Source organism: Quercus robur, chromosome 11, assembly GCF_932294415.1.
Source record: "Quercus robur chromosome 11, dhQueRobu3.1, whole genome shotgun sequence".
Taxonomy (NCBI): Eukaryota; Viridiplantae; Streptophyta; class Magnoliopsida; order Fagales; family Fagaceae; genus Quercus; species Quercus robur.
Genome location: NC_065544.1, coordinates 40,969,697 through 40,988,021, shown reverse-complemented (window position 1 = coordinate 40,988,021; position 18,325 = coordinate 40,969,697). Strand labels below are relative to the sequence as shown.

Here is an 18,325-nt window from a genome sequence, read left to right as displayed (position 1 = left end):
TATATCTATACCACACACATATGGAGCCACTGGCAAGTTCATTTTGTGGAAGGAAGACAACCTATGACATAGGCAACCTTACTAACAACAATGCATTTGACTAGGCAAACACCCAATTTCATCACAATCTTCATAGACATAGACATAGAAGTGTGAAGCATCAAAATGCAAAATTTGAGAATAATGCACCAACAATGTGTAATTTCAAAGACAGCAACCGTTAAAAGAGTCTTACTATGTAAAATCCTCGACGAATTTGCGCGGGAAATTGTGGGTTCTAGCCGGATGAAGCGAGAGCAATCGAAGATGTAATTTCGGACAGCTGCAAGTTCTGCAGAACTGGGGAAGAGTTAATAAAAATGGGTAATAGATTGTAATGTCCATATAACTCGATATTACTATAATCGAGTTAAATGCAATCAAATTTTCAGCACAAGGGCTTGCACATAAACCGACTGTCCGTAAATCGAGTTATGTGTAGCACAAATAACAAGAATCCAGTTAATGGTGGAACGGCTTTCTCATAACTCGATGTTACAGAAAACGAGTTAATTTCAAATAACTCGATTATACAGAACTCGAGTTATTTTTATGGGCCCCCAGGTATTTGGACTGGTCCAGATGCGGTCCAAGACGAATCGAAGTTTAAAGGTAGGCCTGCGACAATACTCGATTCTACTTGAATCGAGTTCTGTGCAGTGGACACTCACAAGAAATCAAATTCCTCGAGATTTGGAAAATCGAGTTACATTGTACACATGCACCCACCCAGCCCATATATTTGGACTGGTCCAGATGCAGTCCAAGAGGAATCCAACTGTATATGGCTACCTCGCACAAAACCGAACAAATAACATAGTACTCTGTTATTTGCAGTAGAATATCTCAAGAATGCAATTTCTGTGTGTAATGGCTTGCATATAAATGGCGACATCATAAAGCGAGTTATTTGCAGAGTTACTCAATTTTGTAGAACTTGAGTTATTTTCACTGGTCTCCCTTAATCTTCCTGTTAGGTGTAATCATTTGTCAACATTAATTGACAATAACAAGTAGTCTTCTAATACATGTTCCAAAAATCATGCGGAGCCTTTTTATTAAATATTTTTTATTTACTTATTTTTTAGTGGTATGATTCTCAATAAAATGTAAGTTTCACACTTTTTATGAAAATTTCAGCAAGAAAATGGATTTAGAAATAATCCAGACTCATGATTCCTTATGACAATGATAGAATTACTTGCATTTCTACCGTGTGGATGACCCACTTTCATAAGCAGTTAATGGCAGCAGTTATGATAGGAGTTTGACAGATGTTGTTTGCAGGTTTGTTTAGTTCAAAGATGATGTTTTTCTATAAATTTTGGTGTTTTGAATGCTTCCGTGTATCCTAAATCTCTCTCCTTTTTTATTTTCCCCTTATATTCATCCTTGCGTTTGCAACACTACTGTTCTTTTGAAGGACTACTGCAACAAAAAAAAAAAAAATATCATCCATTTTGTGTAGATTTGATTTCAATATAATTTAATTATCTTATCCAGAAGCATGAGTATGGTCTCTCGAATTTTAATGTTTTTGTACATGCAGGGAGCTTGGCATTGGAATAGTTCCATACAGTCCTCTTGTTCGTGGTTTTTTAGATGGCAAAGGAGCCGTGGAAAATTTGGCTGCAAATAGCGTATTGGTACATATTTCACCAGTATTTTGTGTTATTCATTTGTATATTAGCAAAGATTTTTCAGGAAACAATGATATTTTTCTTTGAGCAACGATTCATCAAGTTTTTTTTTTTTTTTTTTTTTGAGAAAGAAGCTGACTTATTTTATTAACTTGAAACAATTACATCCAAATCTAAAATCGAAACAATATGCGATGGGACATCTTCTATCCATACTTGAAAATCTGATATGCGTAATGCATTTTTCGGCAGACTATGAGCAACCCTATTGTCGTTTCTCTTAACATGAGAATACAACAATCGTTCAAAACTATTAGCAACCCTTTTCACATCATCTACCAGTAGACCTATTGGAGATAGGCTACACTCTGTTGACTTCAAACCTTTAATCTGACCGAGAGAATCTCCTTCGAGAGTAGCTCTTTGAAAACCCAACTCACGCGCAAATGTCACTGCCTTCAGAGCAGCCAGCGCCTCAACCTCATCAGGCTTGTAAGCTTGATGAATTTTTTCTGAACAAGAAGCCATCACAACTCCATTATTATCCCGAATTACCACTATTGCCGCCACTTGAAATTGATTTCCCTTGGAATATTTTTTCAAGGCATTAATTGGATTAACTCCAATTGTACATGCTAGCTGGCTGGTAGACTCCAAATTGGGTGTAACAATTCTTGCCAATAATAACTCTTCATTATTATTTATATTTGCCAAAAACGTATCCTCCTGTAATACCTCCACCGAAATAGAAGGTGTATTAATTGAGTTGGACTTATTGCTAATTGGCGTGGACTTTGGCAGCACTAAATCCTCAATAATTGCAGACACTGAAGCCCAATCCAGCTGCGTGGCTGAGGGCAGCATTAATGAGGGCGTTACTCCAGGAGTTGTAACTGAAGTAACGTTCCTCCAACTTCATCTATAACATTTGAAAAATTGCTACCAAGTGAAATTTTGAAAATTTAGCTTTCAAGCTTTTCAAGTTGCCACATTATATTGATTGACACAATTGATGGATTAACTTCTCACTTATTTTATAAACATCTAAATTTGCAAACATCTATAATAATGACTACAAATTATTGCACATGGTGTTATTGTATTAAAGTGTTACAATATATACAAAACATACAACAATGTCATCTGAAAAGAACAAAATCCTATAGCAATAACAATGTTGACCCCCCTAAAATAAAATCCAAGAGTCGCCATGCAAAAAAGGCCAAAATCCAAACAAAACCGTAGAAAAAAATACAGCATCACATTCATTTTAAAATACATATGAAAGTTCATCATAGTAATTAAAAATTTCCCAAGAGTGAAACTCTAAACATCACAAAAGTACCCAATCAATAAACTTGCAAACTGGGATGAACAAAATAGGGATGAATAGTAAAGTTGCAAAGTAAACACACTCTAAACATCACATAATATTATCATCACTTTGCATCCACCCTAACCACTTAGTCTTGGCACTTGAAAATGTGGACGTTTAACACAACACCGTCCCTCATAATCAGCTCAAATACGCAAACATCTCCTACTTGCAAACTATTTTCCCTCACAAACGCAGACCAACCAGCTGATACGACACATGATGAACCCCCACTTCGTTCATAAATGTATAGCTTCACAGGCCATAATCGGTCCACAATCTGGAGCTTGACAGGGAGTATACTTGCTTTGGTGTAGTCCTTGGTAAACCCGTCTCTTGGTAAGTAGTTGATAATGTGTTGGGGTAAACTCTGTACAAGGAACAATAATAGATATTTAACAAATATATTCCAGCAACAAGTATCTAATTGATCTACATCTTTTCACCTAAAAACACAAATAAGAAAAAATCATTACCAACAAAATGTCCAGCCACAAGTATCTAGTGTGACAATCTTTCTAATTGATCTATGAAAAATGACAGTTAATGGGAGTTGCATTTCTAAATTACAAAAATATTCCATTTTACTGAAGCTAAAAGCTTACCGCACGATCCTTGCCATTAATGTAGGATGGACGCATGGTAACAGTGAAAAGGGGATTTTCTGATTTAAAAGCATTGGCTATAACAAGATTTTTAGCTACACCACCGTCTTTCTTAGGATGGGCTGATCCTGAAAGAAGTTGAAAATACGAAGTCATGCACATAAAATTAATAGAGCAGAAGCTAAACAAATCAAGCAGTTGCTTACAAAAGTGTAACATTCAAACCTGAACCCTCTCCCCTATAAAAGTGTTTGATGATTTCAACAGAGCTGTCATCACTCTCATCATCTTCGATCCTATGATGTACATGTTGTTCGTCGTCTAAAGTATAGTCTATTTCTGTTGCAGTGGCATCAAATATGAGTACATGAAACTGTGAATTTCCTTCATATTTGAAAACCAGCAAGTGCCCCACGGCTACACCATGAGAGCTTGCAAATTCGGACCAACCATTTTGAAACCAAACCCCCCCAGCATGTTGTGCCAACTTGACTTTCCATTTTCTACCATTTGGAATAGTGAGAAAGGCCATATCTGACAGGTCCACTCCAAATTTCTGCACGAACTTATCTGGAATCCGCTGTAAAAAGAATCTCCATAACATAAATGCAGGCTAGGGAAATAAACACATGCAATCAATCCTTATACACAATGCTAGAAAATAAAAGTTTGAATGACCCTCTTATACTTCTTAGTTACAGCCCCCCACCCCCACACAAAAAAGAAAAGAAAATCAAACAAAATAAAATGTAATCCTGCAACATTGACGTTATATTTAATAGCTATAACAGTAACAACTCTTATGAATTTTGAAACCAATTTATACAACCTAATCTTATAACCAAAATAACCATCAACCTCTACACTTTTACATTTCTCTGTTGTTGTTGAAATGTAAAAATTTTGGGGAAATGTTGTACATTTGACAGGTCCACTGCAAAAGAATATATATTAAACTGTGAATTTCCTTCATATTTTTCCTCAATCTCTACCATGCGCTTATATCCCTGTTCCATTTTTTGTTCATATCTACTTGTACGATGCAAAAGTACTCTGTTATGTGACTGTGTTCTTCTTAAAGTGTAACCTACGTATTGCAAAATGAAAGTTTTTCTGACTACATGTAACAAATGTACATATTTCAACAATCACAAATAAAGAAGATGAAGTGTTCGAAGTGTATTAGCATATGATTTTCAGACAATGATAGAATTTATAAATTTGAGCATACTTACAAGCTTTCCTTCCTGAACAGCATTCTGCAGAATAATCTTGAAAAAGTGTGGGGACCGATCAGCAGGACCATCGTCGTTGTCTCTCCGCCATTGAGAAGCCATTGTTCTGGTTCTCCAAACTTTCGCTGAGAAGAAGTTGAACAGTTGCTGCTTCGTACGTTTGAGCACTAAATAGTGGGTTGGTCATACACATAACCCGACTATTCAGAAATCGAGTTATGTGTACTGGGACTAAAAGGAGTCCATGCTGTGCGCAGTGTATCTCAGAGGAATCCATGTTGTGTGTGGTGGTTTGGAAGTCCATTTGAAGTAACTCGATATCCTGAACATCAGGTTAAAGTAGAATTACTCGATACCCAAGAAATCGAGTTATATGGGACTAACTCGCTTATAAAGAAATCGAGTTAAGTTACATGGGAAATTGGGAATAACTCGGCAACAATTGTAGACAACGGTCTTCAACGTATCTCGATTCTATATATATCGAGTTCCTCTCAACAGAACTCGGTAACCACTAAATCGAGTTACGTTGACTGGGCTTCCTGAGCCAGCCCAGATAGTTGGACTGGTCCAGAGGCAGTCCAAGAGGAATCTAAGTGGAGACAACGGCCTTCAACGTATCTCGATGCTATATAGATCGAGTTACTCTCAACATAACTCGGTAACGATGAAATCGAGTTAAGTTGACTGGGCTTCCTGCACCAGCCCAGATATTTGGACTGGTCCAGAGGCAGTCCAAGAGGAATCTAAGTGGAGACAACGGTCTTCAACGTATCTCGATTCTATATATATCGAGTTCCTCTCAACAGAACTCGGTAACCACTAAATCGAGTTACGTTGACTGGGCTTCCTGAGCCAGCCCAGATAGTTGGACTGGTCCAGAGGCAGTCCAAGAGGAATCTAAGTGGAGACAACGGCCTTCAACGTATCTCGATGCTATATAGATCGAGTTACTCTCAACATAACTCGGTAACGACGAAATCGAGTTAAGTTGACTGGGCTTCCTGCACCAGCCCAGATATTTAGACTGGTCCAGAGGCAGTCCAAGAGGAATCTAAGTGGAGACAACGGTCTTCAACGTATCTCGATTCTATATATATCGAGTTCCTCTCAACAGAACTCGGTAACCACTAAATCGAGTTACGTTGACTGGGCTTCCTGAGCCAGCCCAGTTAGTTGGACTGGTCCAGAGGCAGTCCAAGAGGAATCTAAGTGGAGACAACGGCCTTCAACGTATCTCGATGCTATATAGATCGAGTTACTCTCAACATAACTCGGTAACGACGAAATCGAGTTAAGTTGACTGGGCTTCCTGCACCAGCCCAGATATTTGGACTGGTCCAGAGGCAGTCCAAGAGGAATCTAAGTGGAGACAACGGTCTTCAACGTATCTCGATTCTATATATATCGAGTTACTCTCAACATAACTCGGTAAGGAGAAATCGAGTTAAGTTGACTGGGCTTCCTGCACCAGCCCAGATATTTGGACTGGTCCAGATACAGTCCAAGAGGAATCTCCAACGTAACTCGGTACCCTATAAATCGAGTTATGTTGAAGGTAACTCGGATATCTAGAAATCGAGTAACTCAGATACTTGACAATTGAGAGTGGATACAGTCGTAGGGGGTTGAAAATGGACTGCAACGTAACTCGTTATCTAGAAAATCGAGTTTCATTTAGTATAACCTTTCTACTTGTAGTTTTGCTTGCTACTTGCACTGTTCACACGCATTCAGTATCGTGCTTATTCATGGTTAAAGTGGACCTGCTGACAACCATGCTGTGAACAACAAGTCATCCATACAAATCATAACCAACCACATCCATCAGTAACATTCCCCCATTTGCATTACGCGAATGAAAAAATCATCCATATATACAAGCTTATTTGTAAGTAAAGAGCCTCTAAAGCTAAATCAGTTGATGTACAAAAATAAAAAGTTCCATTTCTGCATTTTAAACAGTCATAGCAATTGTAAGTTGAAACTTGGACAGCATCCGCCAACAATGGTTTTAGGCAAACATGGAGTCATAGCATTTGAGTGACACCTTCTTTTTGTTCTTTTCAGAAGTTGCCTCCTTTCTGAGGAGTAGCCAACACAGAAATTAGTATACAACCCATGGTAATCAATAAATTGAATTGACAAATATAGAAGAGCATTCAAGCTTGCCTGCTTAAATGAGGAGCATCTACAGTTACACCTTGCGGATTGAATACAAATCTGCAGCAAAACATATACAGTTAGGGAAATAGAGACCTCATGAATACTAGAATATGTACACCACAAACAATAAGATTGAAAGAATACTACAAATTACTGCCCACATCTTAATTATAACTCATATAATGTAATATCTAAACATGTAAAGAAGAATAACTTATGATACCCCCTTGTTACTAAGATTTGTAATTCTTACCTGCTACATAGCACCATGGCTTGTTGAAGCCACATTTCGAGTTGGACATGTACGACGGTTATGACCCTCTTGGCGACACAACCCACACTTCAACTTTGGTCCATTCTCAATCCACAATGAGGTTGGCAACTCCCTATCCTCGTCATCCATCTCATTGCGGATTCTCGTGGACTTGGGCCGACCTTTTTCACGGATCAACCGCTGGTTTGGCATTACGGTTCTCCTTTCTGCTGGCTCCGGCCATTCTAACCTATCTTTTAGTGGTTGGAATATAGGCTCATAGCTGTGATAGCGTTCTTCAAGGCGGTAGAAATGATCCATATACTCAGTGGCATCATGGTTGTGTTTGGCACAAACTGCTATCAAGTGGGAACAAGGGATCTTGTTTGCTTCCCATTTGCCGCACGTGCATGTCATGTCTATGAGGGAAACCCTATGGGTGTGATCTCCCCCGCCAGTGTTCAACAGTGAAGACTGTGTCTCCACTGTATATAACCGTTGTTGCGCACTCATCCTTCTAACAATATGGAGCTTCGCCTTCTCTTGATTTTCCTCGAACTTGTCATAAGCATATTTGCACCACACTTGCCCCTCTTCCAACTTCTCTAGGGTTTTGTTTCGACGTTCGTCAAAGTATGAGTTCACCTTGTAAAATGTAAACTTCACCATTGCAGTTATGGGCAAGCTACGTGCGCCCTTAAGTACCCCATTGAAGCACTCTGACAGGTTGGTTGTCATTGCCCCATATCGGTGCCCATGGTCGTGTACAAGTGTCCACTTTTCTTGATTTACCTCCTTAAGATAGTCGTACGCAGCCGGGTTGACATTCTTGATGCAATCCATGGTGTTCTCAAACTTCCTAACTTGATTCGCAGTTGCTGCGTTCCATACCAAGTTCTTCAAGGCCACACTATTGAAGTTAGTGTTAACATTGCTTACTAAATGGCGGAGGCAATACCGGTGATGGGTTAAGGGCGGTTGCAAGTAGCCCCTAGTGGTGTCATCGAAGCATGATTGTATCCCACGATGCCTGTCGGATATTATACACAAATTGGTGCGGTCTGTAACATAGGTCAACAGGCATGCCAAGAACCATCCCCATGTCTCCGTGCTCTCGCTTTCGACAACGGCAAATGCGAGTGGATAAACCTCGTTGTTACCATCTGTTGCCATTGCTATCAACAGCTTTCCTTTGTACTTGCCATAAAGGTGCGTTGCATCTATGCTTATCACCGGCCTGCAATGCCTAAACCCTCTAATACACGGACCGAAAGCCCAAAACGCGGAGTTGAATATACAAGTCCCCGGGACATTGGGGTCACACTTTAGTGTGGTCACAGTATCCGGATCTGCATCAGACAATGCAGCTAGAAATCGTGGCAATTCTGCGTACGACTCGTCAAAATCCCCGTAAATACGTGCAACTGCCTTCTGTTTGGCTTCCCAAACCTTGTACATAGTTACATCATGCCCATGCCTTGCATGCAACATACTACGCAAGTCCCTTACCTTTCGGGTTAGGTCTTCCCGTACATACTTCTCAAGTGCAATGGAGATGAACTTTGAATCCATCATCCGCCCATCAGTTGGTAGCTGGAGGGATGAGCAACTATGGGGACCCTTACATGTACTGATAACCCACATCCCGTGCTTCTTGCTGCAATTGGCCCGAATTGACCACAGACATGCCTCATTCTTACACCGCACTACCAGCCTATTGGTGTCAGACTTGATGACCTTGTATTGCTTGTTATGCTCCACAGAGTAGAGGGTCAACACATATTGAACAGAGGCTTTATTCTTGAATAGCATCCCCCTTGCTGGGTGGTCATCTTTATGCCAACTTGTAAGATGTCCTGTACCCAATGCAGGTGATGGGTCATTAATATTGTCCCATGTGTTTGATGTGAACCATGCACTACCCCAGCTATACCGTCTCCCATTGCTGACTGGGTTGAGCAACTGCAGAGGCAGCAGTGAGACCCGGTCCGCAGACCTGTCCATGAACAAGAGGGCCCCCATCCGTACAAGTAGGTGGTAGCGGGCATATTGCTGCACGACTTTGTCAGCAGCGTCCACAACTAAGGGAGCAGCAAACTGTGCATCAAGCCAGGTGTATCTTATCCTCGCCCCAGCAAGGGTAGACTTGTTTGAGTTTGGTATCGGGGGTGGAGGTTTATGGCCCAACAACTGTTCGCACAGCTCACTCCATTTGTAGTCTGTCTTCCCAGTGACAGGCAACCCATCCACCGGAAGCCCCAACATCACCTCCATATCTTGCAAGGTGATACCCATTTCTCCATGGGGTAAGTGGAACGTGTGCGTCTCCGGACGCCACCGCTCAACCAACGTCGTGATCAAGGCGTGGTCGACCTCCATATCAGGAACCTTGAATAAACCAGTCAACCCTGCTGCATCTATGTGTTGCATGATACGTGGATCTAACCCACCCTGTGGCAATACACATTTACGGCGTCGAACCTTTATCATGCCAGGCGCCTCCTGCACACGGACGAGTATTCTGTTAGGAGATTAAACACGAGGTAATTATAAAACAAACATGTATTAATAATACTACTACATACCTCGTCAGCGGCGCACCTCCAAAGTGGACTTGACCGATGATTCGGCTGCTGGGCCAACTGGGTATCCACATCGGGTCCAGGCCGCACTCTATCTAGTGCCTGCATATCTGACATGGCAGCAAATACATTGTTAGCAATTTTCTAACAAGTAAACCACATTTAATATAAAATAAAAGCATAGATTCAGTAAGACATTATATTTTGAGCACAAGATTTTCAACATCACTTCTTAAATAAATAAGAACTTGCCATAAAAAAAATTATTTCAGAACTATTTAAATCACTTCTTAAAGCTTCGGATAATTATTAATTAACTATTTATGAAAATATAAGTTATAACACCACTCGATTTGCCAAAACCCCTCATCAAAACCCCAAGCACATTTAAACTCATTAATGAGAAAATCATCATTGCAGCATATAAAAGACAACAAAATTCTCATCTTCATTAGTAAATTTACTACTTCCTTAAGTTTCAACAAAATAATCAAAATCCCACACAAAACGCAACCTAACATTAACCAACGTCAGAAAATATTTCAGAGGGAGAGGACCGTACCTGTAATCAGCGGCGGCGGGAACCAACGACGACTGATGGAGACTCGAGGAAGAGTGGGGAAGCCTGATCGCAGAGCGAGAGAGACAGAGTGTGGAGAGAGAGTGATGGCAGAGAGCGAGGGAAAGAGAGTGTACAGAGAGAGTGAGTGACTGAATAGCGTTGTGAGACGTTAGGGTCCTATTGATTCAAACCGCTGAACATAACTCGATTTCCAGTTTCCCGAGTTATGGCCGTCTACACAAACATTTTTTTATTCGGGAAAATTCGAAAGGTCAGACTAACTCGACTATAATAATATCGAGTTATTCATTAAAACTCGATTTCTATATTGTCGAGTTACAAAAGAGGGGCAATTCCCTATTTAGTTTCAGAAAGAGGGCAAACGAATGTTTAATTTCGAGAAAAAGGGTATTTGCCCATTTTCTCCATCTAATTCTATTTTAGCAGTTTGTCTTGCTAGATAGTAGATACAGTCGATTACTTGATTTTGTTCTTTCCTATGTTACATAAAAGAATTTTGTTTGTTAGTTTGTATTGTATGTATGGTGCAGTAAACAACATTCATTCCTAAATAGGTGGTCACCTTGTGTGATATGGCAATGTCAACTTATAAAGGTTTTGACTTAAGACAAGGGATACTTGAGAGCCTAAACCTTTGGTAGAGTAAGAAGTGTGGACCAAAAACAGAACTAGAAGTATAAGAAGGGAAGAGAGAGATCAATTTTTATGACATATAATAATATTTTTTCATTACTTCATGACATATGATATATCATATATACGTGTCTTCTTCAATTGGAATTTATTATAGATGTGGGATTTATATCATGGGTGATAGCTATGGTAGGTTTCACACTTGATCTTATATCACTATTCAACATACTGGCTAGCACGTGCCTTGCACATGTTGCCCAAACTAGTAATGTCTAAAAAAATCTAAAATTTACGGTGTTAGGCTACTTACCAACGACTTGTTCCACATCATGTAAGAGAATTTTGTGCACTAAATATATACTTTTTAGGGTATTTGAACTAAAGGATTAATTAAGTTAGGGACAATTTTTCTCCCAAAAAAATATATATATATACACTAAAGGTATTACCTATTTTATTACATATACTTCCAAACTAACATGATAATTAATGAAATTACTCTAACATTAATATGGTAAATAAATTTCTTAATTATTTTTTATTTAAAAATTCACACAAATTTATAGATTATATGGTAAAATTTACAGTACTCTTATTATTTTTCTTTTATCTTCTAATCAATTTCTTTTTCTATTATAAATTGTTACAAGAACTGGGTAAGTGGATTTTGAATCTTTGATTTTTTTGAAACCTATTTCTCCTTAAAAAATGGATTAATTAATGTAATTGAGTTACAGACTCTCTTGGCATCTTCTAACTGTTCAATGTTTGATCGAATTCAAGCAGCCGCACTTGCATGCTATGAGTTTCAAAATCTGTTCTCAAATATCAAAGTTCAAATTTGCATACATTTTTTATTGAGAAAACGTGGGCCCATTAAAATATAGAATAGGTGATCATTGTCAGAGCCTACCCGTTTATAAATCAATGATAATCTGTGTACTGGATAACTGCACAAAGAAATTAAAGAATATTCAATGATCATTTGAACTTGTTAAAGCTGTTTGAGAAGTGTTGTTTTCTGACAAGTTTCTCAAAATTCTTCTCGAAGATCTCAAAGTCAAATTCAAACAAAGGGAAAAGAAAATTATATGGTCAAATTGCATACTCACACGGATCGTCTGAATGTTAACTTAAAAAGATTCACGCCCGAGTCTGAGTCTCATCAGATCAATTCAATGGCATGCTAGTGATGGAGGTTGTTGTAGGCAGTGGCGGAGCCAAGATTTTAGTTTAGAGGGGGCAAGATTGAAAAAAAAAAATACTAAAAACAAAAGTAATCTAAAAATATTAATAGATAATAAAAACAAAATAAATAGAGAATTGTAACTACAAGTATATATTTCATATTATTAAAACAAAGAAACAAAAATGATCAATCATAATTACTAACAATCAAAGTGAGAAATTAATTTAAATACATAAAATTTAGACATAATTTGATTGCTTAAAATAAATTAAAAAAATAAATCAATCTACAAAAGTTAACTAGGGAACCTATTAATTGAATTGTCATACAAAAATAACTTTTTCATAATAAATTTTACGATTGTTAAAATAGTGGACTGTGACTTGTGAAGGAAATAAAGTAGTGGGTTTATTAATATAAGTTGTTCATCATTTACAGTTAACTATTTTCATAATTGTAAAATTTATTGTGAAAAATGTTATGTGTATAGTATTATAATTATAATAAGAAAAGAAAAGAAAAATTAGAATAGGAAAGAAAAGTACTGTAAATAGTAGAATGGATGGGACAAGATCAAGACTACTTGAAATAAATACTGCTTAAGAATAGTAAAATAGGTGAAAGTGTGATGGCAGGAGAGAATTGAGGAGCATTTTTTTTATTTTCTTTCTTTCAGGTGTCAGGGCTGTTTCATAATGGTAGGAGTGCTTTTTCCATTTTTTTTCACTGACAGAGAGCAAACTACTTAAATACACTTAGTATAGCAGGTACCAAGGCATTTTTTAGAGGAGTCAGGGGGGGGGCAGTTGCCCCCTCTCGCCCCCCCTGGCTCCGCCCCTTGTAGGTCCCACAATTAACAGTGTATCTATCTCCGATTCTACAGATACGTTAAGAGGAGAGGAGAAAAATCAAAGGACATGTTATAAAAATTGGAAAACGACAATCAAGCCAAGATGGTCCCCTAGTGTATATCTATTCTATCCATAGCCAACTCTCATCTTTTCCACGCACACATTTTGGTCACGTGGCAACAGGCGTACTTCTTCCCAAAGAGTTGTGATATTTTTTGGTTTTGAAAAAACAAAAGCATCACCGCTTTTTTTGGGAGCAAAATTTGCTACGGACTTGGTTATATTTTCACTAAAAAGGAAAATTAATATAACTACATATTTTAAAAATTTTAGATTGCATTTTTCTTAGGTTTTTAATATGCATATTCGTATCAAAAAAAAAAATATGCATATTAAATTTTATGACTATTGAATATTACTTACTATTCGATCCATAAACTTAACTCAATTTGGGGTATTGTTAAACTTAATTTAAATTTCTAGTGATTGAGAAATTTCAAACCAACCTAACCAATGACAACTCTAAAAACCAACTAAAAAAATTCCTTAGTGATCGAGTTTTTGTAAATGTTGTTTTTGTAGGATTTTAGTTATGCTTCTTTTGTATCCAGTTCTTAAGTCCCATTTGGTTGGGGGTGATTATTGGAGAGAGAAAAGTGGGGAAGAAATGGTAGGGGAGGGTATTTGGTTGGGGTAGAAAATGGTGAGGTCAAATATTTTTCTCACTCAAGCTCACTATTTGGAGTTTTAAGGACACGATTTGGTTCCCAAGTCCAAAAAGTAAAAAGACTTAGACCCAAAGAGTCCAATACAATGAATTTGTAAAGAGTGGGCTAAGAACTAGACTTTAATGAGTTAGATAACAATCACAGTAGTTTAAAGGCTACTAGAAAACGAAAATAAACAAGTTTACGTAAAGGAAATCTTCCTGAGCAACGTCCGAGGAGAGCAATTCTTATATATTTCTTTTGGACTTAAACCCAATTACAGTTCTTGAGTATACCGTGTTTTTTCTCTCCCTAGATTTGCATGTCCCCTTCTTTCTTGTAATGAGGTATTTCTTCCTTATATTCTCCTACTTTACATCATCTCAGCCTTCCATGTGTAGGTCAAGCTATTGGGCTAGTACATAAAAGCCATGAAAATATTTAGGGAAATTCCTAATTTCCCGCTTCTTTGCTTACTCTGTTGGCATCTTCTCACTGTTCAATGTTTGATCGAATTCAAGCAGCCCCACTTGCATGCTATGACTTTCAGAATCTGTTCTCAAATATCAAAGCAAGTAGATATTTATGTAAAGCAAATAGATATTTATGTATTTTGCATCTTTCCCGTAATCAATCAATTAGAATCTTTCAATCAAAGCAAGTAGATATTTATGTAAAGCAAGTAGATATCCCACTTGCATGCTACCCCTTTATAACTACTACATGAAAGCCATGACAATTTGTGTCCATAGGAAGAGCAAATCATAATATGGAGTTGAGCAAGAAGTATTTCATGCTAATTTCTTTCTTTATCATTCTTTCATCTCTTGGAATTGAGTCTACTAAGGAGGAGCCACCAAGAACTGGCAAGCACTTTGTGCTAATTCATGGAGCATGCCTTGGAGCTTGGTCTTGGTACAAGCTTGAGACACTGCTAAAATCTTCAGGGCACAATGTCACTGCACTAGACTTAGGCGCTTCTGGAATCAACCCACTGCAGGCAAATGATCTCCAATCAAGTTCTGGCTATTTCAAGCCTTTGAGGGACTTCATGGAAGCTCTTCCTTTTCATGAAAGAGTAATCCTTGTTGGTCATAGCTATGGTGGGTATGCAATTTCTCAAGCCATGGAATATTATCCAAGTAAGATTTCTGTAGCTGTTTTTGCCACTGCCCTCATGCCTGGGCCGACCCTCAACTATTCCACCCTCAAACAAATGGTACTCCTTGCAACTTCTTTTCAAATGATTTTTTTTTTAACGATAAAGTTCAATATAATATAATTAGATCAAATAGAAGTAAGGGTAACCCTATTACACTTGCAATTTCTCTCCAACAAAATTCATTACCCTTTAAAATACCATTGAGATTCAGGCCCACGTCGGCATATTAACCTTTAACCACAAGATTTGAACTGTTGTGCAATGTCCATGCCCTAATATGAGCTCTTGTTGAAGCTATAGCTGGGCCAAAAATATTTTAGGATGGCAAAAAATTGTTCTAGGCTCCTGGCTTTACTATAATCTCGACCTGCCCATCATAAAAAATAAAATAAAAATAAAATCTAAACCTACCCTTAAGAAAATATCTCATCATATAATTTATATATATATATTTCTATAAATTGGCTAATTATTAATATTTACCTGTCCGATTCTGAAAAAAAAAAAAAAAAAAAAAAAAAAAAAAAAAAAAACTATTTACCTATACAAATTTCATGATTAGAAATTCATAGTTGTTAGTGATCAACTTTATTAAAATTTTTGACTACTCTATTGAATTTTCTTCTTAAAAAAAAAAAAAAGAAAACCTCTATTAAATTGGTGATATTAGATATGTGATCCTTAGAAATAAGTTTTCACTTCACTCCTGTAACACCAACCCCACTCTTTGAGTTTTGACACTGATTTATCTTATTATTACAGTCAGTGAGCCAAGAAGTCCCTCAACTTGACAATCACTATACATATGACCAAGGCCCAAACAACCCTCCAACTACTAAAATCTTCGGGCCCTTGTCCTCGGCATCATATTTGTTCCCGCTTAGTCCAATTGAGGTAAGAAATGCATTTTCTTTTCCAAAACTTCTTTTTGAAACTAACATGTCAACCTTCTGATTATGTTCAAACAAGTGCTCTAACATTTTATGTTGCAATTTGTTGTAGGATTTGACACTGGCTGCCTTGTTGTTGAGACCATTACGTTTGTTTAGTGATGAAGACCTGTCAAAGCAGCTAATGCTGTCTATTAAGAAGTATGGATCAGTTAAAAAGGTTTTCATCATAGCTGAAAAAGATAAGGCGATAAAAAGAGATTTTCAATTGTGGATGATTGAGAGAAATCCACCCAATGATGTGGTGGAGATCAAAGGATCAGATCACATGGTCATGATGTCTAAGACAATAGAGCTTTGGTCTCATCTCCAAGGCATTGCTGAGAAATATTCTTAATCCACTTTCAATGCATGGGACATTGATTCACTAGCAATGTATTATAATCAGAGAGAGAGAGAATTATAATTTATAAGCCATAGCTTGTAGTAAATAAGCCAGTGGTATTATGGCACAAGGCTCTCTATGAAAATGATATTGTTTTAATAATGATAAAATTTGTATATCTAACCTTCTACAATATAAGGAAAATTGATTGAATCATGTTTAATCGCAGAATTGCTTCTTTGTGTGTACAAAGTAGTACTCTATTAAATTCTAAAGGTTATTGGTCCCAATAGATAATACTACCTCCAACTAGCTTACTCTGATATCTTGAAATGATTAATTTGCAAGTTGACAACATTTAGTTTTTGAAAATTACTTCGCATTCTAATATTTATAAACTCAACCCAGTGTATGCTAATATTTAGTAGGATTTTTCTCATTTGTCAGCTCTTCCAAGGGCTTAAACATGGTGGAGAGTGCTAGTAGGAAGAAAAATGGAATAGAGAACTATTCCTTTCTCTGAGTTCACTATCACCCTATGCTCCACACTCTTATACTTCTCATTGCTCCAAACCTAAAAAATTTCCATTTGCAAAGTAAAATTGAACAATAATAAAAGCCTTCAAACACATACAAGCTCCAATATAGGGATAGTATCAATTCTAATTGGACCAATAATTATATCAACATGTTACGGGAATCTATGTTACCACTAGCATCCAATTGAGAAGTGATGCCTAGTAATTTGAATGCTTGATAATCTCATTGTTCCTATGTTTGGTTTGATTAGGGATTTAATAAGATTCATAGGAATATGAGATTCTTATGGTTGGTTTATTCTTAAGAATCTTATAGTAATTATTTATTTTTCTCAAATTATCGTTACATTTGTATTTACAATATCACGTCATTTTTTTCCTCCAAAAAATAATGACAAAATATAAATTATAAATTATGGTAAATTAATTGAAATTGTAGTCTAATATTTTTGAATGACATATATAATACAAAAATAATTATTTAGCTAGATTCTTGTTCTTCACAACATTGTGTTTTATTAATAAAAATAATATATTTTCTTTTAGCATCAAACTCAATTCCAAATATGAAATGTAAAAAGAAAAACTATATATAATCTTACAAACAAATATGACAATGAATATCGTAAAAATTATATATATATATATATATATATATATATACAAAAAAAGTGAAGGAGGGGTGGTTTTAAACCTGAAAAATGTCATTAAAAGTTACAAAATGTTGACATCTTCTACCCATTCAAAAAATATACACATTGGAGAAGCCACTCTTGCTTGCCATGACTTTCAAAATCTTTTCTAAAAGTCAAGTTTTAAGTTGCGTGATATTTTTATTTTATTGAGAAAATGTGAGCCTATTAGAATGGTTTTTTTTTTCTTTTTTTAATTTCTTTCTTTCTTTCTTTGCTAGAAGAGCCCATTAGAATAATCATTGTCAAAACCTACCCTTTATACATTGATGGTAACTTGTGTACTGGAGAACTACACAAAGAAATCAAAAATATTTAATCATTTGTGCTTGTTAACATGTTTGACAAGCGATCAGCTTGGTGTTCTTTGTGACAAGATTTTCAAAAAGCCTTATCAGAGATCTCAAAGTCAAATTCAAACAAAGGGAAAAAAAATTATATGGTCAAATTGCATAGTTTATGTTGAGTCCTTAGAAAAGGTGCTCATCATCAAAACCTACCTCTTTATAACTACATAAAACCCATGACAATTTGTGTGTCCTTAGGATAAACAAAACATAATATGGAGCTGAGCAAAAAGCATTTCATGTTAATCTCTTTTTTTATCATTCTTTCATCTCTTGGAATTGAGGCTACTAAGGAGCCACCAAGAACTGGCAAGCACTTTGTGCTAATTCTCAATCAAGTGATCAACTCTATTAAATTGCTTTTAGTTAGCAACCTACTCTTTGCATTTTGACACTGATTTGTCTAATAATAAATTTTATGATAGGAGATTCATAGTTGTTAGAGATCAACT

General features: G+C 36.8%; 1 protein-coding gene and 1 long non-coding RNA gene across 4 annotated transcripts in view; one reads left to right on the top strand and one right to left on the bottom strand.

Annotated features, from left to right (window-relative positions):
* LOC126705808 (methyl jasmonate esterase 1-like) overlaps positions 1 to 16,480 on the top strand; it is a 64,709-nt gene extending 48,229 nt beyond the window's left edge. The window contains exons 2-4 of one of the 3 annotated variants that reach the window (XM_050405025.1): positions 14,697 to 15,077; positions 15,783 to 15,914; positions 16,023 to 16,480. In XM_050405025.1, coding sequence (XP_050260982.1) covers positions 14,697 to 15,077; positions 15,783 to 15,914; positions 16,023 to 16,307 — 798 coding nt within the window. In that variant the 3' untranslated portion in view covers positions 16,308 to 16,480. Of the gene's footprint in view, positions 1 to 14,595; positions 15,078 to 15,782; positions 15,915 to 16,022 lie in introns of those variants that run through there. The other 2 variants (XM_050405022.1, XM_050405024.1) reach the window with 2 other exon arrangements.
* On the bottom strand, positions 9,665 to 10,860 carry LOC126705814 (uncharacterized). Its single transcript, XR_007648433.1, has 3 exons — positions 10,458 to 10,860; positions 9,899 to 10,005; positions 9,665 to 9,815 (listed from the first exon to the last, which is right to left on the bottom strand). It is a non-coding gene; the product is annotated as an uncharacterized LOC126705814 (long non-coding RNA).
* Positions 16,481 to 18,325: the final 1,845 nt, after the last annotated feature.